This window comes from Macrobrachium nipponense, chromosome 29, assembly GCF_015104395.2.
Source record: "Macrobrachium nipponense isolate FS-2020 chromosome 29, ASM1510439v2, whole genome shotgun sequence".
NCBI lineage: Eukaryota > Metazoa > Arthropoda > Malacostraca > Decapoda > Palaemonidae > Macrobrachium > Macrobrachium nipponense.
In genome coordinates, this window is record NC_061092.1 from 1,022,534 (window position 1) to 1,048,564 (window position 26,031).

Below are 26,031 nucleotides of genomic sequence, written 5' to 3' on the forward strand. Positions count from 1 at the left end.
TCATCCACCAGCTCAGCCCCCCCATCTTCCTCCCTCCCCATCGTGGGGGGGAGGTAGTCCTCGATCGCTCACGGTCGCTATGGCAACCATCCGAGCACCCCTCCCCTCCTCCTCCCTTCTCAGGGAGGATACGGGAGTTACGGACAAGGGGGGGTCCTGAGTCTGGGTCTTTTACCGTTCTCTCCATGAGTTTCGGGAGGGGTACCCCGTGCGTTCGGGTTGGGTTGGCCATCCCGCCAGCTCGCACTGGGTCCTCCTCGATTCTCTCTGTGGCTATCTCCTCTATCCTCCCCATCCATTATTCGGCGGACTCGCTGGCTCCACCAGCTCCTTGGGAGTAGCGGAGAGTAGCCTTGACATGCATCCCTCTGTATTCACATTTTATGATTCATAGTTCTGTTGCCACTTCCGCTAGTCCAGCGGAGCACCCGCTCACCATCCGGGTTCTCTGTCTGCTCGCGAAAGTTTTTTACGGTGGAGCTACGCTTCGCTTGCCTTGTTTATTGTTTATTTTATCTTATTTTGTTTTAATTTAAGTTTATGTACTTGGGTAATCTTCTCGTGTCTCTCCGCTGTGATTGTACCCTCACCTCGGTGTACTCTCGGTTTATGAGCAGGTAACTGGTTCGGCGGAAATCTTCGCTCCGGTGTTCCGGAGTTTTTTGGACCGGTTTACCACGTCCTACGGACTTTCTCTCACAGAGTACAGGAGAGGATTATGACCAGAATAAATTTTTCACTCCGGCATGCAGCGGAGCTTCATATCTCATAACAGGTTAGCCCTGTTAGTAACTGCCGATACTTATGTATCTGTTCACTTACAGGCTACCAACTGTCAAGAGGCGGGGTGCAACGCCATCCTGCAGGACCCATGCAGTCATGAGGTCTGCCGGACCCACGCTCCCTGCGCTGTCCGCCATAATGATTTGATTGTATGGCATCACGAGGCCTGCTCCATCTGTTATGATCTGGTGGATCAGTTTACTGCCGGAGTAAGTATATACCAGTGTAATATACTTGTATCTGTTCTTGGTATATACTACTATAAAAGCATATGTTAAGATATATAAGTATGACTTAGTCTTAAGTATTAATCACATATCCTCGGGGCTTCGTTGTAAGGATTACAATGACCCTTTATTTCAGGCTGCCGCCGTGAAGGACGCCGCGTCGGCTACCTTGAGGGCCTGGGTAGGAGGCTTTGGGAAGAACGTCTCCAAGGGGCAGCCATACATCCTGGACAAGAGTATGGCTGTCCGCCTCTTCCCAGGCGGAAAGTCGACCGGTTACGTCGACCCAGCAGCGGCAGCTCCGTGCATCGCTGCTATTCAACAACAGGTGGCGCAGGCATTGGCGGAACAAGGGGCCCCGGAGATCGCTGAGGACGTTGCGAATCTTGACCTAAATGTAGAGCCGGTGACGGTAGGAGAGGGTGATCTATTAGTTGAGGTAGGAAGCTAGGAGCTCAAGGGCTTCCCTTGGGTGTATCTGGATCTTTGTCCCCTATTCCTCCTCCTTCTTCTTTTCAAGGCTTTTCTGAGTCGGACATTCCGGCTAGGACGTCATCAGCTTCAGCTATTCCTAAAGTGAAAGAGAAGCGGGAGCAGAAGACCCTGGAGAGGACGTCTTCTAAGAAGACCTCGTCCTCGTCATCTCATAAGACTCCGGCTCACCATCCTGGAGCAGAGAAATCGAAGTCTTCTTCGACTTCTTACTCGAAAGGGTCTAGAGGCAAGTCCTTAAGGAGAAGGCTCGTGCTCCCTCTGAGCCAGAGCCTTCGACGTCCACTGGAGCGCGTCCTAAGACTCCCGCATCGGTCAGGGACTTTAGTCCCTTCGATGCCGAGGCATTCACCGCAGGTGTGATGCAACAGGTGGGCAATCTAGTCAGTTCTATGATGAACGATAGGCTGGAGCAGATGCTTGCGCGCATCTCCACCTCGTTTGAAGAGTAGGGTCAGTCAATCCAAAACATATCGGAGCGACTGACAAACCAGGAAAACGTGTTGGCGGGCCTTAGGGAGAATCCCCCAGCAGTTCTTCCTCAGGCGGGTGCCGGAGTAACACCCATGCCGGACTACAATACTCTCCCTCCCTTCACCATGAGCAATCCTTGGAGGGTCGCAGCCTTTGCCCCCTTCAAGGATGGGATGATTTCTATTCCCGATTGTGGAACTTGAAGAATTGAGGACTTTGAGTTCCACCCCGCCAATCTCCAACCACCTTTCATGGGCTACGCTCAATTGACGGAGACGGCATTGAGGAGGGAAGATAGGATCCCGAAGGAAACTGTCATTTACAGTTGGGATCAAGCCCAGAGGGAATGGGTTAGATGCCTCGAAGAATGGGATTGTACAAACACCAAGCTTCAGGCTTTCAAGAGCCCATTCACCATCTTTGTGTCAGAGGAGGAGACACCGCTCCCCTTTACCACAAAGTTGGCAGAGGTGACTATACAGGCCGCCATGAAAGACGAGCCTATGCCTCAGCTGAGAGAGTCGGACCCAACATCTCTATTCTTTCCAGGTTCTGATGATCTCTGGGCTGATCTACCAGCTTCCTTCACTATCGGGAAGCTCAAACCGGATTGTGCTATCGAACAGTTCGGGGAGAGACTACCGAGGTTACCGGATAACCTGATCCAAGCGGAGTTTGACGCTAGGACCAGGTTAGAGAGGACCCTGAATGCCTTGGTTATGACAGAGGTTGCCGCCATCATTTATGGGACGGAGCCTCTGTTCAAGCTACTAGCAAAAGCTCAAACACAAACCGTACAGTCTGACCTGTACGACTTTGTGGTTGCTAGGTGTAACTGCAGGAAGCACGTCCTGCAGGAAGCCACAATTAGGCACGAGCCGAATAAATTGCTCGCGTCATCCATTTGGGGAGCTGACCTCTTCCCCGAATCCGTAGTGAATGAGGTTCAACATGAAGCGACCAGGCTGAATCAGAGCCTTAAGGTCCGCTGGGGACTTTCTGGCAAGAGGAAGCCAGAAGGTACCCCCTCAAATGGAAAAAGCAGAAGAAGCCCAGGAAGTTTACACCTTTCCAGGCTCCGCAGCAACAGCAGATGGTTCAGGCGGTCCCCGTTTCCCAAATGGTTCAACCGTCTTCTTCAAAGAACCAAAACCAGCCCAATCTCCTGCTAACATCTCAGAACCAGCCCTCGACTTCCTATGCTGTATCCCCAGCATTTAACCCTGTTTTTGAAGGACAGGCATTCCAAGCCTTCAACAGGTTTGGAAGGGGAAGTAGAGCTAGGGGTGCATTTTGCCAGAGGGGTGGGGGAAGGACACCCAGCAGGGGAAAACACTTCCGTGGAGGACGCAGAGCACGTCCTGCCCAAAGTCAGTGAGAACCCTCAGGTGGGAGAGAGGTTGTTCCTCTATTGGCACAGATGGGGATTCAGCAATTGGGCACAGAGCATTGTGCCCAAAGGGCTGGGATGGAGTTGGATCAAAGGTCCCCCTCCATCCAAAACATTCCTTCAAATACCAACAAAGGAATTGACAGAGTAGGCACAAGAGCTCCTTCAGAAAGGAGTAGTATCAAGATTCAAACATTTAAAAGTTTCAAGGACGCTTGTTCAGCGTGCCAAAGAAAGGCTCAACAAAACGAAGAATAATTTTAGACTTGTCCTGTCTAAACTTATTCATTCGTTGCGACAAGTTCAAAATGCTGACTATCTCGCAGGTGCGGACCTTACTTCCCCATGGGGCCGTCACCACCTCTATCGATCTTACAGATGCATACTATCATATCCCAGTCGCGAGACACTTCCGCCCATATCTAGGCTTCAGGTTGGGAGACCAGGCATTCTCTTTCAAAGTGATGCCCTTCGGGCTCAACGTAGCCCCCAGGGTGTTCACGAAAATAGCGGAATCAGTAGTCCAACAACTGAGATCACAAGGGATAATGGTAGTAGCGTACCTGGACGATTGGCTCATTTGGGCAACAACCGTTGAGGAATGCCTCAAAGCCACAAACAAAGTAATACAGTTTCTGGAACATCTAGGGTTAAAAATAAACAAGATCAAATCCAGGCTGACGCCAGAATCTCGTTTTCAGTGGCTCGGCATTCAGTGGGACCTGAACTCCCACACTCTGTCAAGTGAACAGCGGTGATGGTCACTCCAAGAGTCTGGGAAACGTCATTCGTCCTCGCCAGCCCCCCACCATCTCCTCTAACCACTTGAGTGAGGATCTGTTGGTCCCAAGACTGAACCAGGCTCATGGCCAAACCATAAGAAGTGCATTCATCACAGTCACTCCTGTTCGCCTCGTTCCTCCAGGTGTAGCCTGAGGAGGTTGAAGGGACAGGTGAGGGAGACCTGATGCTCCTACCCTGCCTACTAGCAGAACCAGTAGGCTGAGAGGACTGCAGGCGATCACCAACCCACGGTGGCAATCGAGCTGCAGGTCTGGACCAGCAGTCTTCTTGCAGAGAAACGCTGGACCTAGGAACGGAGTGTCGGTCTCTTGCATCTGGGGAGCTGCTACGAGAACTCCTCCCCTGCCTACCAGCAGAACCGGTAGGCTGGGAGGACTGTAGGCGATCACCAACCCACGGTGATGATCGAGCTGCCAGTCTGGACCAGCGGTCTTCTTGCGGAGAAATGCTGGACCAAGGACGGAGCGTCAGTCTCTTCAGGAGAGCTGCTACGAGCGCTCCTCCCCTGCCTACCAGCCGAACTGGTAGGCTGGGAGGACTGCAGGCGATCACCAACCACGGTGGCGGTCGAGCTGCAGGTCTGGACCAGCGGTCTACTTCCGGAGAAGTGCTGGACCGAGGACGGTAGCGTCGGTCTTGTGCGTCAGGAGAGCTGCTACCAGTCGTGCGAGCTGTCCGTCCTGGTGGGAGCGACGGTCGGGTGACTGGTAGTGTCCACTAACGCGATGAGAGCGAGCACCGTCCTCTCGATGCGCCCAGGTGAGGCTGGACTAAGTCCAGGCGAGGCTGAACCAGGTCCAGGCAAGGTTGAACCAGGTCCAGGCGAGGCTGGACCCAGTGGCCAGGGGAGGGAGCCTTTTCCCAGCCTCGCTACGTGAATGGTCTGGTGGGAACGTCACGTCAACCCTGGGAACTGGCAGATCGCCGTGAGAGCGATCGCTGGCCTGGCGGGAGTCGCCCGAGCGACTGCCACCAGTCTTCCGCTCCGTGTCTGGGTCCTGGCGGTGAGCAGGCTCGGCTGCCTGGACCCTGGCTGCACGGTCACCCACGGGCAACCGTACACTCGGTACCTCTCGCGAACGAGCAGCCGAGACGGTCCCTGGCGCTGAGGCAGAACCTCTGGCGCCAGGAAAGGAGGTACTGTTCTTAGGCGGTACCCCTCCAGTCCCTGACATCTTCTTCCTTGCGGAAGGAGAGATGGGCCCCATTCCTGAAGGAACAGGAGGAACAGCGGAAGCCCCAACTGTCCCACCAGAGTGGGACAGACCCTTAGAGGTCTCTGAGCAAGATTTCTTTGGGGGGGAGGAGGCTATCTTCTTCTTCTTCGGCTGGGGGGCCTCGGAAGTCGAAGGGGAAGAGGCGGGCAGAAGACGACGGCGACACCTTCCTCTTCTTCCCGCACTTGCTCTTCGTCAGTTTCCTCAGGACAACTGACAGGTCCTCCATCCAGGACGGAGTTGGGGGCAGTTGCCGAAGCAACACGGCCCAACTGCACCTGTCCGGAGGGACCTGCGGGAGTAGCAGTGGAGAGAACGCTTCCTCGAGGAGGGGTACGAAACTCTTACCTGGCAGGTGAAGCGTCTGGTACCCCCAAGACTGGTCCCGCGACCGTCATCTGGGTGGGGCCGAGTGTGCACCTGACAGGTGACAGCCGATACTGTCCTCTGACTTTTCCAAGTCCTCGTTGAGGCCGAAACCTCTCTGAAAGAAAAGGATTAATTAAAAGAGGGCTGGATGGCCCTCCTCCACTGGTCTCTGCGTGCATGGACCCGCGGGAACGTCACGTCAACCCTGGGCACCGAACGATCGCTGCGAGAGCGATCGCCGGTCTGGCGATAGTCACCCGAGCGACTCCTACCATCTTCCGCTTTAAGCCTGGGTCCTGACACAGTGAGTGTACTCAGCAGTCTGGACCCTGGCTGCATGGTCACCCGAAGGTGACCGTACACTCGATAACGCTCGCAAGCGGGCGGTCGAGACGGTTCCCGGTCCGGAGGTGGAACCTTCGGAATTGGGAGAGGAGATACCAGCAGTGGCCGGTACCTCCATGGTCCCCGTCTGCTTCCTCCCCGAGGAAGGAGAGACGGGCCCCATTCCCGAAGGAATGGGAGGACCAGCGGAAGATCCACCTGTCTCACCGGAGCGAGACAGACCCTTAGAAGTCCTGTGACGAGACTTCTTAGGGGGGGAGACCACCTTCTCTTTTACGGCAAAGCCTTAAAAGTTGAAGGCGAGGAGGCATGAAGATATGATGATCGAAGAGGAGGATGACGACACTTGATGAGCTCTCTTCCTCTTCAATTCTTCCAAATTTTGCCAGACTTCTACCATCAGGACTAAACCTCAAAGGGCAGTGCAACAGCTTCGTCTAGTGACCTAACTCCCAGGTAGTAGTAGTAATGAATATGATTATCAGCAGGGGATCAGTACACACACTCGAGGATCGGTACGGAACATGCTACAAGTCATAGGTACAATTCCAAGGTTAGGATAACCAATACGAAGACCATCCAACCAATACTGCTGAAAACACAATCACCACTAGTCTGCAAAATAAGGGAAAAAAAATTAAAGTAATGAGGATACTCCTCACGCATCCAAAGGCACCGCCCTCCGAAGTGAGAGGAGATCCCCCAACATCAACACCGCACGCCCATCCTTCTACCTTCTTCTGATAGTAACTGAAAGGAAGAAGAGAAATTACCATAACAACAAAACAGGGACAAACCTTTGAAGTTCCCTCGGTAATTCCCAAGCGTAAGCGTAATTTCCGGATGAATACATGTCCCGTTACAGGATCAATATCATTTATGTTAAATACATGTCTCATCCTCACGATAAATACATAACTCGTCCTCATGCAGGTCTGAGCCAATGTTAAAGGGCAAAAGAATGTAAATAATATGTTGGCATACCTTAGCCGCCGACTCTTAACACAAGTAGAGGGGCGGTTACAAAGGCTATCACAAAAAGTGGGTTTGTATATTAATTGAAAAACCAAGGACAAACTTTGTTTAGTATCAATATCACACACTGTATATGCATAATTATTTAAATATAAAAAATAAACCAGAAGGATCCCACCAAGAAAAAAGATCAACGACCAGTCAGCCGGAGCTCACAAACACACGTCTTCATCGGAAGACGGCCGAAAGCAAAGTGGAGTGTTTACATCCAGGCAGGCTAGCCTGCCCCACGGTAGTTACTGCCTAACCACCTTGTTCAAGATTCAACGGCCGTAATTCAAGCTACGCCGTAAGTACATTCCTATTGTTAAAGGACCGAGGGTTTGTATTAAGTATCGGAACAAACCCGATTTTCAAAAGTAGACTATATTAACCCCCAAAAGACGAAGAGCCACTTTTCTGGCTTTCCAACTCCCGACGCTGAGCCACTTTAGTGGCCCGATTAGAACCTCACACCAATACTTTCAGAGACAGATTTCCTACACCAGTACCGTGCTCTCTGATGCCATATCAATACTTCAGTGTCATAGGCTAAATGTTATTACATCACAATGACATCATTAGAATCCCGTTACTTAATTAGTTAAAAGGTTTATGACGTGGAAAAAAAGCAAAAATTCCTGGGAAAACTTCAGTCTCGGCGTTGGCTTTGAGTGTTCCGTGACCAGCACTCGATAACTACTATCTTTTATCGTTATTTTTGTAATTATTACAGGTTAATATGGGATAAAGACATGATAGAATGATAATATAAGTTTTAAGTGATAACAGGAATTAACAGTAATGGAATAATTCGTATATCGTATAAGTGAATTTGTAGCAAAAGCTAATATTTTTTCGAATGAACATTGCGATATCATGGTTGGCGTCTTGGTTTCGAGTGATAATCTTTATCATAATTCTTATTTTTCTTAATTATTACATGCTGATATCGGATAAAAACTAAATACCATATAAAGAAAATGGAGTTAATACGAGCTGTAAGTTATGTAAATACATCGCATATCAGTAGTTGCAAAATGTTTTTACCTTATTTATTTTAGTTTGAAAGTTATGGTGTCCCCTTCAGTTTCAAACGAAATCACTGACATTTCATTTTATGAAACAAGTGATGAGGAACTTTCAGATTCTGATGATACTGATAGTGAAATGGAAAGCGACAGTGATGAGGATGACGGATCATTTTCAAAAAGTGAAACTAAAACATGTGCATCAGGTGGCGTGTGGGCGTGCCTCATTGGTGAGGACGCTGGCCCTATTCCAGTGCCATTTAGTGCCACCCCAGGACCTATGCATTCTCCACAGGCCGATGCCCCCCCAATTGCTTATTTCAATTTATTTTTTCCTGATTCTTTCATACAGACTGTAGTCAATGAAATAAATAGGTACAGTGATTCATTTGTATCTAATAAGAGGGAGTATTTGCAGTGCCATCCACGATCAGCTGTTCATAATTGGATTACAGATGGGCACACTAACATCAAAGAAATAAGAGCTTTTATTGGCATAGCTCTCAATATGGGAATTGTGAAATTGCCAGATATAAACGATTACTGGGACACTTCCCATAAACCAATCTCCCAAACTTGGTTTCAGGAACATTTTGCCCGAGACAGGTTCAAACTGCTCTTGAAATTTTTGCACTTTGCTAACAATGAAGAAATGCCTGCCCAAGACTCTAAGATTATGATCCGCTTTATAAGATCAAACCAGTTATTGATCATTTTGCACATGTCTTCAAAAGACATTTTCATCCCTCGCAAAACATTGCCATAGATGAAAGCATGGTAGGTTTTAGAGGTCGCACACCTCATCTTCGACAGTACATGCCGCAAAAAAGGCATGCAAGGTTTGGTGTCAAGCTGTGGTGCCTTTGTGATACTGAAACTAGTTATACTCATACCTTTGAGGTGTATAAGGGGGTCAGGCAGGAAGATAGGAGTGGTGAGGGTTTCACTTACAATTTAGTGATGCGTTTGATGAAGCAGGCTGACCTTTTATATCAAGGTACCATCTAGGACTTGATAATTATTTTACCTCTCCCCAGCTATTCCAGGACCTGTACAACATGAAAACTACTGCCACTGGTACAGTAAGAAAAAGAAGGAAGGGGCTTCCAAAGAATTGCGTAAATGCCTCCTTGGCAAACCAGAAAGTGTGTGAAAGGAGAAAGGGACCTCTTTTGTGTGTTGCATTCAAGGATGGCAAAAACCAACCAATTTTTCTTTCAACAAAATCAAAGGGGGGTTATTCTGACAATACAAATAGCAGGGGGAAAGTGGTAACAAAACCCAAGGTTGTCATTGATTATAACAAATTTATGGGGGGCGTCGACCTCAAAGACTCAAAACTGTACAAGTATTTGGCTGAGAGGCGTACAGTCAAATGGACAACAAAGGTGCCCTTTGCTCTTTTTGGGACTGCTGTTCTAAACAGTTATACGTATACTGTACATAAAGCATACAAACTCCCAGAACAGAATGCCACGATAGCACTACATGCTTTCAACAAAATGAAGTATTTATGATAAAACAAAGTTTTATGAATACTTACCTGGCAGTTATATATATATAGCTATAGTCTATCGGTCCGGCAGATTTTTCAAAACTCGCGGCAACCCCCGAGTGGTAGGTGTTCGGTTAGGTGGTTAACAACCCTTACAGGATGGTACTTGGAATCATTCCCATTTTCTATTACTCAGATCATCTCTTGCCTGACCTGTCTCCTGAGGGGAGGTGGGTGGGTCTTAAATATATATATATATATATAACTGCCAGGTAAGTATTCATAAAACTTTGTTTTATCATAAATACTTCATTTTCATGAATAGGACTTACCTGGCAGTTATATATATATAGCTGATTCACACATTTGGAGGTGGGTGAAAGAGCCAACATCGTTGGGAAACAACTAAAAGTTGTAGGCAATAACCTTGATTCCTTACCTGCTAAGGTAGCTGACTTCAAAGGTTCCTGCCTCTTGAGTCGCTTTCCCTTAGGAGCGCCAGCCAGGATGAGACCTGTTATGCTGAAACAACTCACTAGAGTCTGTCAAACGGGACGAGACCAACAATGTGACTAGACTTCTGCACTACCTATTTCCCTTTCAATTCTCTGCAACCTTACTCAACTCAACCACCTAACCTTGCAGACTAGATATCTTACCTATCTAGCTAGACTGAGGGTGCTGTTCCAACCAGACAATTCCTCAGACAACCATAAAAACACAATCCCCAAATGAGGGTATATACTAAGGTTAAGGTTGAGGGGAGGTAGTAACTCCTTTACCCAATAACAAAGACGTAGCTACGTATGGGCCCAAAGTGTAACTTCTCGTAATCGACTCTTACCTGTCTGAGGTAATGAGAAGCGAATACAGAGTTGCTTCTCCAAAATGTCGAGTCCATTATTTGTCTAACTGACATGTTTTTCTGATATGCCAATGACGTTGAAATAGCCCTCACCTCGTGGGCCTTCACTTTTAGGATGCCGAAGTTCTCCTCCTCACATAAGAGGTGAGCTTCTCTTATGTCTCCCTCAAGAAGAATGACAATGCATTCTTCGAGAGGGGCCTATGAGGATCCTTAACAGAACACCATAAAGCACTGGAAGGTCCTCTTAAATTCTTAGTATGTGCCAAATATGCCCTGAGGGCTCTCACTGGGCAGAGGAGTCTCTCCTCCTCTTGACCCACTAAACTTGTGAGGTTAGGAACCTCAAAAGTCCTCGGCCAGGGTTTGGATGGGTTCTCATTCTTAGCGAGGAAGTCGAGCCTTAAAGAACATACTGCACCGTCTTGATTGAAGCCTACCTGCTTCTCCATCGCCTGAATCTCACTGACCCTTTTTGCTGTGGCTAGAGCCATCAGGAATAAAGTTTTCTTCGTTAAATCTCTAAGGGTCGCTTGCGAGATGGGTTCGAACTTCCTGCCACATAAGAACTTCAAAACCACATCCAAATTCCAAGCCGGAGGTCTTACTGTGTGCTTAGTCGTTTCAAACGACTACAAGAGATCCTTCAAGTCTGTATCTTGAGATAAATCCATACCTCTATGCCTAAAAACGGCCGAAAGCATGGTTCTGCAGCCTTTTATGGTGGACACGGTCAGCTTAGATTCCTGCCTGAGAAACAGGAGAAAATCAGCAATCTGACTCACAGAGGTAGAGGTTGAAGACACGTTGTGTCATTCACACCAAGATCTAAAGACCTCCCACTTCGATTGGTAGACTCTCTGAGAAGATACCCTCCTCGCTCTTGCGATCGCTCTCGCAGCTTGCGATGAAAAGCCTCTCGCTCTGGCAAGCTTCTCGATAGTCTGAATGCAGTCAGTTGTAAAGTGAGGGGGTTTTGATGATACCTCTCGAAGTGGGGCTGTTTGAGAAGCTTTGGACTTGGAGGAAGGCTTCTTGGAAAGTCCACTAGCATCTCCACTATCTCTGGTCATTCTCCCTGTCTCGAGAAGAGCGAACTTCTTGATGACAAGGTTGATGATCTTGAATGGAGGGAACGCATAAGTGTCCATCCCCATCCAGTCCATCAAGAAGGCATCTACTGCTATTGCTTCCCTGTCCGGGACCAGGGAGCAGTAGTTGGGGATTCTCTTGTTCAGGTTGGAGGCGAAGAGATCTATCGAAGGCCTCCCCCATAATTTCCACAGCTCCTGGCAAACTTGAAGATTGAGGATCCATTCTGTGGGAAGAACTTGCCCTTTCCTGCTGAGCATGTCTGCTCTTACATTCTTCTGTCCCTGCACAAATCTTGTTAAAAGATTTACTCCATTCTCCTTTGCCCACAGAAGGAGTTCTCTTGCTGTCTCGTACTGGGACAGAGAATGAGTTCCTCCTTGCTTTTTTATGTAAGCCAGGGCTGTGGTATTGTCTGAGTTGACCTCCACTACTCTCCCCGAGACAGCATCTCTGAAGGCTTTCAACCCTAATAGGATGGCCATCAACTCTTTCCTGTTGATGTCCCATCTTTCTGTTGGGCTTCAAGAGCCCGAGACCTCCCTGCTCCCCAGTGTTGCTCCCCAACCTGACTCCGAAGCGTCTGAGAACAACACTAGGTCTGGGTTCTTCTTGTACAGGGAGATTCCTTTCCTCAACTTCACAGGATCCAGCCACCAACTCAGATGTTCTTTGATGTCTGCTGGAATAGGAAAGGAAAAGGAGTCCTCCTGATTCTTCCTGTCCCAGACTCTTGAAAGGAAGTGCTGCAGAGGTCTGAGATGCAACCTTCCGAGGAGACAAACTGCTCGAGCGAGGAGAGGGTGCCCAGCAAACTCATCCAATCCCTCGCCAAGCACTTCTCTCTCCCCAGGAATAGTTGCACTTTCTCGAGGCACTTGTTTTGCCTCTCTTGGGAGGGAAAAGCCCGAAAAAGAACTGAGTCCAGAACTATCCCCAAATAAAGAATCGTCTGACTCGGCTCGATCTGGGACTTTTCCTTGTTGATGATCAGACCCAGCTCCTGGGTCATCAGAAACGTCTTTCGCAAGTCCTCCAGACACTTGCTCTTCGATTGCGACTTTATCGACCAGTCGTCCAGGTATAGGGATACTCTTATCCTTCTTGATGAAGCCATCCAGCCACGTTTGACATTACTCTGGTGAAGACTTGAGGAGCCGTGCTGAGGCCGAAACAAAGGGCTCTGAACTAGAAGCACCTGTTCTGAACTATGAACCTTAAGAATTTCCTTGAAGTCGGGTGGATGGGGATATGAAAGTAGGCGTCTTGTAAGTCGAGAGACACCATCCAGTCCCCTGGATGGACTGCTGCCAGCACCGACTGAGTCGTCTCCATAGTAAACTTGGTCTTCTCTACAAAGACATTCAGTGCGCTGAATGTCTTTGTACAGTCGATTGTAGAACCCTGGGGATTCTAGTTCCAGTACAGGTTCTATGGCTCTATTTTCCAGCATCTGGTCTACTAGATCTAGGAGCGCCTCTTGTTTCACACCGTTCGAGTATTGAGCCACCAAGGCTCTTGGGGTCCTCGAAAGTGGTGGCTTTTTCAAGAAAGGGATCTTGTAACCCTCCCTGATGACTGAGAGGGACCAGGCGTCCGGCCCCCTTTTTTCCCAGGCCTGCCAAAAGTATGACAGCCTTGCTCCTACTACTGTCTGGAGGACTTGTGTTTCACTTCCTAGAGCAGGGTCTAAACGTTCTCCTGCTCGCTCTACTGCCTGTCTCTTGTCTTCTTCTCCTGAAGTCCGTCATGGTAGGAGCTCTACCTCGAAAGGGCTGCATAACCTTCTTCTCCTCCTTCTTTGCAGATGATTGGCCTACCAGTAGACCCTTCCTTATGGAGCGAGTCAGAAGATCTTGAGTGGCCTTTTGCGTAAGGGAATGGGTAATATCCCTAACCAGCGACTGAGGAAACAGATGTTCTGAGAGAGGGGCATAAAGGAGTTCTGCCTTCTGTGCGATCGTAACCCCTTTTGTCGCGAAGGAGCATAGCAGAGCCCTCTTCTTCAAAACCCCCGCAGTAAACAGGGAAGCCATCTCGTTTGCTCCATCCCTAAGAGCCTTATCCATACAGGCCATAATACTGTTTAAGTCCTCCATTCCTGTGGCTTGTATGGGTTCTGCTTTCCTGGCCAGAGCACCAAGAGCCCAGTCCAAGAAGCTGAATACTTCGAAAGACCGAAATATTCCTCTGATGAGGTGGTCTAGTTCCGTCATGGACCACATCACCTTAGCGGAATTAAGGGCGTGTCTCCTGGAAGAATCTACAATCCCGGAGAAGTCCCCCTGGGAGGAGGCAGGTACTCCCAGGCCAAGAGTTTCTCCAGTTTCGTACCACATTCCCGCCTTAGACGCAAGCTTAGCTGGAGGAAAAGAGAAGGTGGTCTTCACTGCTTGCCTTCGTTCTTTCAGCCAATCTTCAATCCTTGTCATCGCCTTCTTTGCTGAAATCGACAGCTTCATCTTGATGAAGGCTGACTGCTTCTGCAATTTTTTTCTTATAAACTGCGACTGGGGAGAACGGGGAGCAGCTGGTTTAAACTCCTCTCCATACAGCTCAAGGAGGGAGCGAGAGAGAACCTTATAATCTGCCGCCGCATTAGCAGGTTTATCTTCATCTTCCGAAATTTCTTCCAAGTCCAGATTTCCTTCTAACTCCTTATCCTTTTGGGTTGAAGGAACTAAGTCGGAAGTTCCTTGTTGCTCTAAATAGCTGTGAGCACATTCATTAAACTCTCCCTGATGCGCACCTGCATCAGGAGAAAATTTACGATTGTCGGATGTATCCTGGCGTCGTGAAAAGGAAGCGTCCTTACTTCGGGAGGCAAAAGCGTCCTGGAGCCGAGAGATGGGTAAATCCTGAGCTCGATCACTTGCCGCGTCCATGTATCGAGTGCTAGATGAGTCTCGATGTCGGGAGCTGGATGCGTCCTTCCGTCGAGAGCTGGATGCGTCCTGTCGTAGAACACTGGGTGCGTCTTTTCGCCAAGAGACGCATGCGTCCTGACGCCGCGGGCTGTATGCGTCCTGGCGTCGAGAACTAGATGCGTCCTGCCGCCGAGAGCTGGTTGCATCCTGACGTCCAGATCTGGATGCGTCCTGACGCACAGCGCTGGATGCGTCCTGTCCGCGAGCGCTGTATGCGTCCTGTCGTCCAACTTTAGCATCGTCCTGTCTGGCGAAGGTCTGTCGGGAACGAGAGCTGAAGTTTTCCCGGTGCGGAGCTTTGAAGGTGTCATCGTGTCGAATGAAAAAGTCCGCATCTCGGCGAGAGGAAGAAAATTCCTTACATCTAGAGGATGGAGAGGCGAGGCGACGAGAGCTTGACTTATCGTGGCGTCGAGAGTCGGGAGAAGCAGACTGAATGGAGCCAGAAACTTCACGGTGTCGAGAGAGAGGAGGTTCTGCGAGAGAAGAGTGCCGTAACCTCCTTACATCACGCGAACAGTGCTGTACATAATCCTGAAAGGGAGAGGAACTCCGTTCCTTCTTACGCACTGCAGAACCTTCTGCAGGAGCTTCCTCCCTTGATCTCTTCACAGGTAGATTGTCATCTTTACGTCTGCCTGACTGGGGGGGAGGGCGGCTAAAAGCTTTCACTAGCGAAGTCAGCTGTTCCTGCATGACAGTCATGAAAGATCTCGCTACCGCTGCTGGGTCTAGCGGTTCCGAAGGAGACAGGTGTTGAGTTATGCTGGAAGCAGGAGAAGGCTCTCTTGAAAGTTCTCTGTAAGCCAAAGGGAGAGGAGATCTCTCCTCCCTCCATGCGTCCTACGGAGAATTATCCTCTCTAGGTTTTGCCCTTTTCGCAGGCGAGGCGTTCCAGTCGTCGTCTGAAGGAAAAGGTTCCGGGCTACTCCATCTACTTGAAAGAGGAGAGCGATAACGAGTCTGGTCAGCTTGTTGCCTCCAACTTCTCTTGATCGGCCTCGACTCCTCATACTGCCATCTGCGTCTTGGAAAGGGGCTCAGAGAAGACACTACCACTTCCGACACGCCTTTACCGTGGCGGTCATAAGCAGCCTGGGAAGACGCAACAGGACTGCTTGAGGCAACGGCTGACCGAGGATCAGTTCCTCTCACCCCCTTGCGGTCATCGACGTACCTTCTCCCTAGGCCCTGGGAGCTTGGTAGAGGTCTAGACCTAGGGGCATGACAGGATCGATCAGTCGCCACCTCCACTGCACTTTCACAAGCACTATCACTCATATGACCTGCACTCTTACCTTCCTTCAAGGCTGCAAGTTGATCCTTAAGGTCCTTCATCTCAGCCGCCATCTTGATGTACTGTTTCTGAGACATCGTAAATCAAAGAACAATCCAAAAAACAAGCCACAAAAGCGATTGCCAATCCACAGAATACATCACCAATTATCAGCAGAAAAAACAGCGACACAGGGAAGCGAGTGAAAAACCCGACGGCGGACTAGCAACGATATTGTCAGTCCAACCGGCATAGATGATCTGAGGAATAGAAAATGGGAATGATTCCAAGTACCACCCTGTAAGGGTTGTTAACCACCTAACCGAACACCTACCACTCGGCGGTTGCAGCGAGTTTTGAAAAATCTGCCGGACCGATAGAGACTATAGCTATATATATATAACTGCCAGGTAAGTCCTATTCATGAAATGAGGTTTTGGTTGAGGACTATAGACCGAAAAGGCCATCACACAAAAGAAGGAGCAATGCAGAGATTGCTGCAAGCAGGGAAGCTCGGACTGAGCCACCTTCACATGAGATTGCAGTTCCTGAAATTGTTTATGAGTTACATAAATTGCCCAAAGGTAAGCTGCGAATGTGTGTCGCTGGGCATGAACGCAGAGTACGCTCTACTTGGGAATGCCAAAAATGTGATGTTGGGCTTTGTGCTGCATGCTTTGCTTCATATCATAAGAAGAACTAAGAGTAAGTACCAACTTATGGATGCACATATATTTTTCCTTTATTTTGTTTAGTATACTGTATCACATGTAGATAGATAAATGAACATGTACATACACTCACATTCTTATATTTATACATAATATATATTATATTATTATAATATATATATATATATATATATTATTATATATAATATAAAATATATATATTATATATATATATTATATATATAGAATATGTTATATATATATATATATATATATATTATATATATATATATATATGAGATATATATATATTATATATATATATATATATCATATGTAATAATATATATAGTATATATATATAGTTATAATATATATATATATATATATATATATATATATATATATATATATATATTTAAAACCAATGCTTGTTTGCACTGTTACTGAACAAGGCCTATTTCACATACATTCAGAGGTGTTTTGAGTTGAGTGCCAGTGTGTTGAATAGTTATGAATTATACTCTAAAAATGTTCTGAAAATGCTGTGTATCCATCTGCTTTTGCTTTCCCCTGAATGACAAGTAAATTAGGAAAATTATAGCATTGAGTTTATGCAAATTGATCAAGCAGTAATTTATGAAATTAGGATACAAAATTTGTCTTCACTAATGCTGAGAATATTGACCAAATTTTGGATAATAAAGGAAAATCTAGATAAAATATAGAGAAGGGAATAATACAATTTAAAAAGTGTCCATTTCATATAGAAAGGTTCATCTTTGAAGTTGCAATTTATTTGAAGTGAAAATAGTAAGTAATAAAGAAGATATTAACAATAAACTGCAAATATTTGTGCGTAACCCGTGCGGATCAGCATATCAATTTTAGCTACGTATGTACCCCCCGCCGTTCAAATTTACCGCGTCTTGCGGGGGTTAAGAGAGCAAGAATGACCGCAGCCTGTCTGAAATTTTCCACGTCTTTTTACAATCCTTGAATGGATTCCTTTCCCCATCACCAGTCCGTCACCAATACTATAATTCTCTCTCTCTCTCTCTCTCTCTCTCTCTCTCTCTCTCTCTCTCTCCTCTCTCTCTCTCTCTCTCTCTCCATTTCTAAAACATACTTTAAAAATATATATTACCACTCAATCTCCCAAAGAAAATATAATGAAATTAAGTAGTTATAATAGGCCTGTGCTTTCACGTAAGCACATTCTGCTCTCTCTCTCTCTCTCTCTCTCTCTCTCTCTCTCTCTCTCTCTCTCTCTCTCTCTCTCTCTCTCTCTCCACTTTTAAAACACATTTGAAAAAATAGTATCACTCAATCTCCGATAGGCCTATGCTTGTGCTCTCTCTCCCTCTCTCTCTCTCTCTCCCCACTTTTGAAACATTTGAAAAAATGATGGAGTACCTGCTATTGTTTATTGTTAAGATATGTTTTCCCATGGCGAGCAGGCGCCAGTAAGCGTGCCGGTTGGAGACGGCAACTGGCGTCAGTATGTAATTGAGGACCTAATAAACCACACGCCTCTACTACCGTGTAACCGTGTATCTCTTGTCCCACCTTGACATCCAACAAAAAATATTATCACTTATTCTCTCAAAGTAAATGAATTAAGTATCGCTATCGATAGGCCTATACTTGCGCGCTCTCTGTCTCTCTCGTCACAATATTTCATTCTTTATGTTGTCCCTCGCGATTTCCACAAGCACTGCCCAAATTTTAAAATACTTTCTCTCATTGTTTAAGATCCATCTTCAATTAGACAAGAATTTTACGTCAGTTTAATGTCAAACATTACTTATAAAGCAAGGTTTCACAGTAGGTTTTAAAAAAGGGTGATCAATACTCTGCCCTGAACCGATGTTACCAAACCAACATTAACGAATAATAGAGCCTGTTTCTACATTCAAGTATAAATGATTACAGGACTTCTACAGAATCTTTATGGTGTAAAGTTCATGGAAATCTAGAAAGCAACAAAACGCAGCGATTTTGAAGCTCTGCCTCCTCTCTAGAGTTGCCAGGTGTGGCATTATTGAACAATATATGTCCAAAGATTTAAAAAAACTGTATCCTAACTTTCCTTGCTGAGTGTACACATTAGTACCTATGTCTATACATGCAAATATCCAGTAAGCTTTTTCTGAACTCTCCCCTAAACAATATTTCTATGTATATTGTCACCAATAAAAGTATAGTATATTATCCTATACACTTTCATATGTACACTGTTGAGATGTTACATGTACGTATAGGTTGAATAAGGATACTAATGACCTTTGCACATATACATGTGCACACACATGTACACACACAGACATGGAGCATACAATTACCTGACAACTGGTGCAGCCAAAACATCATCTGCGTAACACACTTCCATATAGTCAGCTTCATTTGGACTGGGTTGCAGCGTTGCTAGGCCTAGAAGACCTCGTGACCTGGTATGGTATATTGCCGCAAGAAGAAATCAACTCTCTTTCGGACAGAGGACTAATGATCACTTTATTCTTTGACATACATTATGAAAATCCGTACAATACATTCATAAAAAATAAAATATCTTATTGTAGAGCAAAATAATATTAAATAGTATCATATTAGGTGACAAATTTCCACCAGTAACCAAACAAAAAGAAATTATAAGATATCACTGTATCTGGAATAAAACACTATATTTTCACTCAATAAGTATACAGTAGTCCCCCCATATTTGTTGGAGATGTGTACCAAACCCCCCCACAAATAGTTGGAACCCCTATAAAAACGCTGAAAACAGCCTATTTTGTTAGTTAAAACTTAAGAAAAACCCACTACAAATTTTTTCACTTGGTTTTTAAGTTTTATAACAAAAAGTGCATTTTATGATGAAATTGATAAAAAAAAAGGAATTTCTGGATATTTCTCAGAAAAATATCGCAAATAGGCGAATTTTCTGTGAATAATGGGGGGAAATACTCCTGAGAGAAATCCGTGAATGTGCGAGTCCACAAATCCGAAGAACACAAATAAGGGGGGCCCACTGTATATATACAATTATATGATAGCACAAGTACTCAAAAACAACTGTAAGTGCATAACACAACACACAAAAGATAATCATAACGCTACCAAATGAGTTCCTATAGGCTTAACCTATTAATAACTGAAACACAGCTATTTAATTACATAAATGCTATATTGCCTATTTTTCCTTAATGAATCTAGTGCAAATTACATCAAAGCTTATAAAACCACTGTCTGCTCAACCTTGTCGTAGTAATTATAAACTAAAACATTCAAATGACTGGCTGTATACAAAATCGTAGGTGACAAGATGTGCATGGAAAGAGAAAAGCTAATAATCATAATTTGCCTGGAGATTATCCAAGCTAAAAACAGGGTTTATGACATAGCAAGTATGGATAGACATATAATATTATTTAAGGGTGAAGCACAGATACTGAGCCGAGAAGGCCATTTGAGTGGCACAGATACTTATTTGAGAGTGTAATACAAACTTGAAGTAACAAAAGGTGCTAAAGCATACATAAAATAGAGGTGACATCTGTCTGTAAATGCACATTTGTGCCTTATTTCTAACTGTTTTCCTTCTGCAACACCAAAGTTACTGAGGGAACAATGCAAATATGGGGAGATTTGTCAATGAATGTTGTCCAGTATGGTCTTGGCTAATAAAATATAACCAAAATTAGAAGTTTTGCTGAATAAAAATATGAATATATTTCAGTTTATAGTTATACTAGCTAATACTATGAACTACCAAAATTAACACAAGGGAAACAATCCACAGTATAAACTATTTTTTCAGGTATAAGACCCAGTAATACTGCATCTCATTTTAATATGTTCTTATGGTGCTTGGATTCTCTGTAATCAGATAGTACTGCAAAATTATTGGTTGTTTATGAGCAAATTTTGACATACTGTAATGCTATTCTAAAACAAATAAAAATACAGAAAGCCAATTAAATGACGATGCTCATTCTGTGTGGGGACGACATGGGCTATTCACAGTTGTTTGCTTTGCAAACCCTTAAAGACGATAATGATTCTTATCTTATTTCTGGCATGTTTTGACTTATTCTGACATTTTATGATTAAAAAGCAAAGGGCATAAGTTTTTTAAACTTAAAATATTTATTAACCCTTCATGGACGGATTGATCCTCCGTAGTAGTAACAGGTTTGGAGTTGTGGACGGATTGATCCTGTGGATAAACCACATAAAGCATCATTGATTTGGAAAGAATTGGGCGGGAAAGAAATGCCAATAGTACTTCTATAGCCCATAAATTCACTAATGGCCACTTTTACACTGGCTAAAACCAGAATTGGGTGTCTAAGGACTTCAGTTCTGCTTGTAACTTCAAGGGGGAATGTATTACGTCTCTGTCTCACATGAAGTCTTTTTGTAAATTTGCTTGTAATTATACCAAGGGGGTGCTATTGGTTTTTATTCTAGTCTTTTACGATAGTATGCCTGATGTAAATGTAATTTTATGAAGAAAAGTGCGAAGAAATATTAGAAAAACCTGTAAAAGTAAAAAAAAAAAAGTTACTGAATCTTCGTTCTCAGTAAATTTACATAAATATTTTTCAACAAATATGCTAAGAATTTGTTACTAATTTCATATCTTATCTGTTTTGTTATTGTGCAAGCAGTAATATAATTTTACAAAATAGAATAAAATTATTTATTAGAAAAAACATATAAGCTGGTAAAATTTACGATTGTCTTGTAAAAGAGGCCCCACAGGAGGTTGTAAATAGTAATTTTCAACTTTACATGCAAAGAAGGGATAATTTTGTAGACTTTTTTTTTCACCATGTACATTTGCATATCTTCCTCTTTCCATTGATGTGTTCTTTTAATAAATTGGCCAATCTCAAAGTTTACCCAGCCTCAGGAGCTGCATATCAATATACTACGTATTTACCCGTCCAGTAAGGGTTAATAGCCATGTTCTCTTGATAATGGAGTTTGGGTCAGTATTCTAACAAATTTCATTTCTGGGGTTTTACATGGACGGTGCTACTACTAATATAAAACAGATTTCATACAGGGCATAACCTATCTAATCATTATTCCCTTAAATCTGCACCAACTAATAAAAGCTGGTACAATATTTGCTCTGTGGTATGCTTTAATAATCTTGAGTACAAGCAAGCTAGTACTTATAATAACCAGCTCATAATACATCGGCGATGACCTGATTGAATAAGTATAATTTTATGGCAGAGGGCCAAAACTGATTATGCAAAAGTTGTCTTGGATTCCCTTTTTCAGAAACATCTACAAAACTACATAGAAAAATACTCCACAGACACCAGAGTGAATTTTGTTAGTTATTTTCAAGTATCTTTAACTCAAGAGGGAGAAAGCAACCAACCCAGTGAACTGTACCAAGTAACTGCACAAGTTCTTTATCATAGCACAAAAATGTATGTGCACTGGGAGAATCAAATTAAAACATCAGCAAAATTGGAGTCAAGATGCTTGATTTACAAAATTTTTAACACAGATTTTATAAACATGCAATTTTTCATTGGTACAAACATTCAGGGTTAAGAAATATTTTTCTTGATTAGAAAAATCCAACAGTTTGGAAAATTGTCAGTCATACTTGTCATACAAAGGAAAATATGAGGGAACCTCTTACTTTACCTTATCTGTCAAGCCATCTATGCTATTCCAAAAAAAGACTGCAACCCTTCTACACACTGACAAAAATATCACCAACAATAGTTATCAATAACAATTGAACCATTGACTAAATTTATAAAATTAGCATACAGAATTATGCATTAACTACAAGAGATTAGAGGTAATTTACTAGCATGTTCTGAAGACAATGCTACTGTATACTAACAATTCTTTCTCTGAATTAAAAAAAAATTTTAATCCACCAAAATGCTCCCAGCCTTCAAAGTATTAAATGAAATAAGAGTCAGGTACCACTTATTAAGGTGACAATTTAATCATCTTAATGGTATGTCTACATACAATACATAAAAGCATCTTTTAAGTTGCCTAATAAAGTTTTCAAAAAAGCATAAAGCAATAAAAGAAGTTTGTTTAAAAATACACATAATTGTACTACTGCAATGCAGGCTCTACATCTCCCTTGAACTTTCCAAAGCTCTGAAAAGCTATATCCCCCTGACTTATCAACCTCATATTTGCATCACCTCAAAAACCTCTAACAAGCAGATGTGCAGGCAAGATTGATAGTCTCACCATTTCCTTGCCAGAGGGAGCACTGTTTCTTAGGCTTAAAATTTACCAACTGAACAATAAGGAATAAAAAATTTTCGGTCTACAAACTGCAAGAAAACAAAATGCTGTAACTAGATCAACTACCAACACAGTACCCATTTATTACCAAATGTGCTAGCAAGACTACATAAGATGTAGCAACATTACCTAAGAGTTCCAGAATTTTAACAATCTTCCCAAACCTGCAACTGCTTACCAAATACCTCTATATCCAAGAGCATGTAGCTGACTGATGGCATAAAATAATAATGATACATGAGACTGCAATTAAATACTATGGTCAAAAACGACCTCTATAACTCCCACATTTACAAAAGTACCAAGAAGTACTAAAGATAAGCCTCCATCAACACAATATTCCTTTTCTTCACTAAGAAGTATGTGTAAAGGAAAATTTACTTCTTTTGTGTACATGTTTACTGAAATAAGCATTGTGTTGTTGTCACAACCCATGTAGTTTAGATTTCTCAAGAATAATCTGTGAATCAGTAGGCAAACAACTTTCTTAGCTATTATAGTACAGGGTGATTAAAAAAGAATGACCCTATTTCGTGATTAAATATTTCATGAAGGAAAAATAGCAAATACAACTATTCTACTAACAGTCAAGTTTTATTTCACATGTTACAAGTGCTCAATATGGCCACCCCTTGCGGCATGAACAACATCAATACGATATGAGTATTCTTCCCAAACACGTTGAAGCACATCAGGATCAATTGAATTGATCGCTGTTGTTATTCGATGTTTTAAGTTTTCCAGGTCAGTTGGCAATGGCGGAACAAAGAGGCAGTTTTTCATTTAAAAATGCTCCAACTGATAAGCTCCAGTGGGGAGGCGCCCCATCTGGAAAACTTAAAACATCGAATAACAACAGCGATCAATTCAATTGATCCTGATGTGCTTCAACGTGTTTGGGAAGAATTCTCATATTGTATTGATGTTGTTCGTGCCGCAAGGGGTGGCCATATGGAGCACTTGTAACGTGAAATAAAACTTGACTGTTAGAAGAATACTTGTATTATTAGTTTAATTTTTTGCTATTTTTCCTTCATAAAATATTCAATCATGAAACAGGGTCATTCTTTTTTAATCACCCTGTACATACTTTGTTTTGATGTGGATGACTATAAACAGTTACATAATAAAAAATCTGGCAATTGTACACAGTGTGATATGTGGACTAAGTTCTCTAAACTTCTCAACTATTCTTCTCAGTTTCCCTTTTTAACCTGTTAATCCTATCACCCTAATAGGTGCTTGGTTACTTATATAGTACAGCTATGCTACAAATTGTACAGGCAGTATAGTACCATGCCATGCAATACTGTACCATTTTAATATGATAAAAGTTTACCTGTCACAAGAGATAAAGCTACTAAATAATAAGTAATACTCACAACATGATACAAGACACCCAAATCATCAATTTGTTGGAAAATCTCTACAAGAGGCAATAGTGCCATTTGAAAAATTTTGGAATATGAAAAATGTTGACAATTTAGTCTAGCAATGCTGGATATGTAACATATTTAAAGGTTACATGAAATATTAACATATGTATTGAAAGATGTACATGGAAGATCATATAATCTGGAACACACATGAAACAAGAGGTACTACATGGGATTACTGAAAGAGCAATTCATAAATCTTGTCTCAAGCTTGCTCTCAATCTTAATTTAATCACCACATACAACAGTCACTTTAACAAGACTCTGATTCTAATTTTTGCTACAAAAAAAATACATGAAAATAAAACACTGCTGTGAAATGACTGTAATAACACCAAGAACCAAGATGTAAAATACATACGAACTGCACTTCACAATCTAAAAATAACTTTTAAGAAAACAACCCAGATGGAAAGCATTTACTGTTATGGAAGAAATAGAGAGTAAAGAGCTAATATATCCAAAAGATATTTGCTTCTTAATTTATCCCACCAGCCTTAAGGCTAAAATAGAAAGATGAAAAACAATAAATAAATGTTTGTGTTCCATATGTATAATACAAATATTCATGGTAATAAGGGATGAAAATAAGATATTTTGTAATTCATATGATTTATACAGATTCTGAAAAATTACACCATAAAATGATCAATAAAAAACCTCCTCTATCATTAAAAAATAATTGACTTAAGAACATTTCACAAGGAAGCAAAAAAAGTTCAATAAAATGAAAAAAATTAATGGAGAATATAAATTTAACTCTCTTTTATTTGTTATTAGAAATAGCACACTTGCCTCCCTAGCAAGTGGTACCAAGTTTTACCTAGGGAAGAGGAAGCAACTTAGGTAACACCCATAAACTCACTGTGCCTCTGACTGCCTGAGTAGTTGAGTTACTTAAGTGGTGGTTGGCCAAATGTAGTGGGTCATAGCCAAGATACAGAGAGAGAGAGAGAGAGAGAGAGAGAGAGAGAGAGAGAGAGAGATTCAAGCAATTACTTCTGTTAAAATGTTTATGAACTACCATTACACATGGGCAAGGAACCAATCATCAGATTTTCTGTCCACTTTCTCAGGTATTTGCAATATGTATCTTGTGCCTTTATAAACTCACTCACAAGAAGAGATCTCTTAATTTTTTTATAAAAAAAACCACAAGGATCATTTAGTAAGAGAGAGAGAGAGAGAGAGAGAGAGAGAGAGAGAGAGAGAGAGAGAGAGAGAGAGAGAGAGAGAGAGAGAGAGAGAGAGAGAGAGAGAGAGAGAAGTAACTAATTTAATTCTGACATTGACTGGAACTAGATGCAATCAACATATTATATAAAATAAAAAATTAGGCCCAATCCTTAATTCTCCATGAATATATGTACTTCACTTGCAACTTATCTAAAGAAAATTTATTTTATAACATCCTTTCATTATTAAAAATTACAGAAAGCTTCAGACTTCATTTTCCAAGGGAGAACTGTTTTCAATTGTCAATAGCTTAAAACATATTCTGCCCTTGTTACCATGAACTACCCCAGGAAGCTATTGCTTATTGGCACTGGACTACCTTCATGCAGGTCCTTTCACCAATTCCTCCAGTTCTTTCCCCTTTATTTATAGTGGGAATGGAAGATGCAACAACTGTATTAAATTCAGCAATTATTTATTGGCTTGGCACCTGTAAAACGTTTTTTCATCATACAGTGACAAAAATCCTATGGTTTGCGAGAATGATATCGTGCATTTTTTTGTAAAAAAGATGATTTAAACTGTTCTGTGCAACAAAAAACTAAAATATATAATCCACATATAATAATAATATATAGAGG

General features: G+C 43.2%; 1 protein-coding gene across 1 annotated transcript in view; it reads right to left on the reverse strand.

Moving 5' to 3' along the window:
* LOC135205991 (late secretory pathway protein AVL9 homolog) overlaps positions 1-26,031 on the reverse strand; it is a gene marked incomplete at its 5' end in the record, with an annotated part of 226,407 nt that overhangs the window by 140,451 nt on the left and 59,925 nt on the right. Inside the window, one exon of the mRNA XM_064237162.1 lies at positions 18,818-18,922. Within this exon, the coding sequence (XP_064093232.1) occupies positions 18,818-18,922 (105 nt within the window). The remainder of the gene's footprint in view (positions 1-18,817; positions 18,923-26,031) is intronic.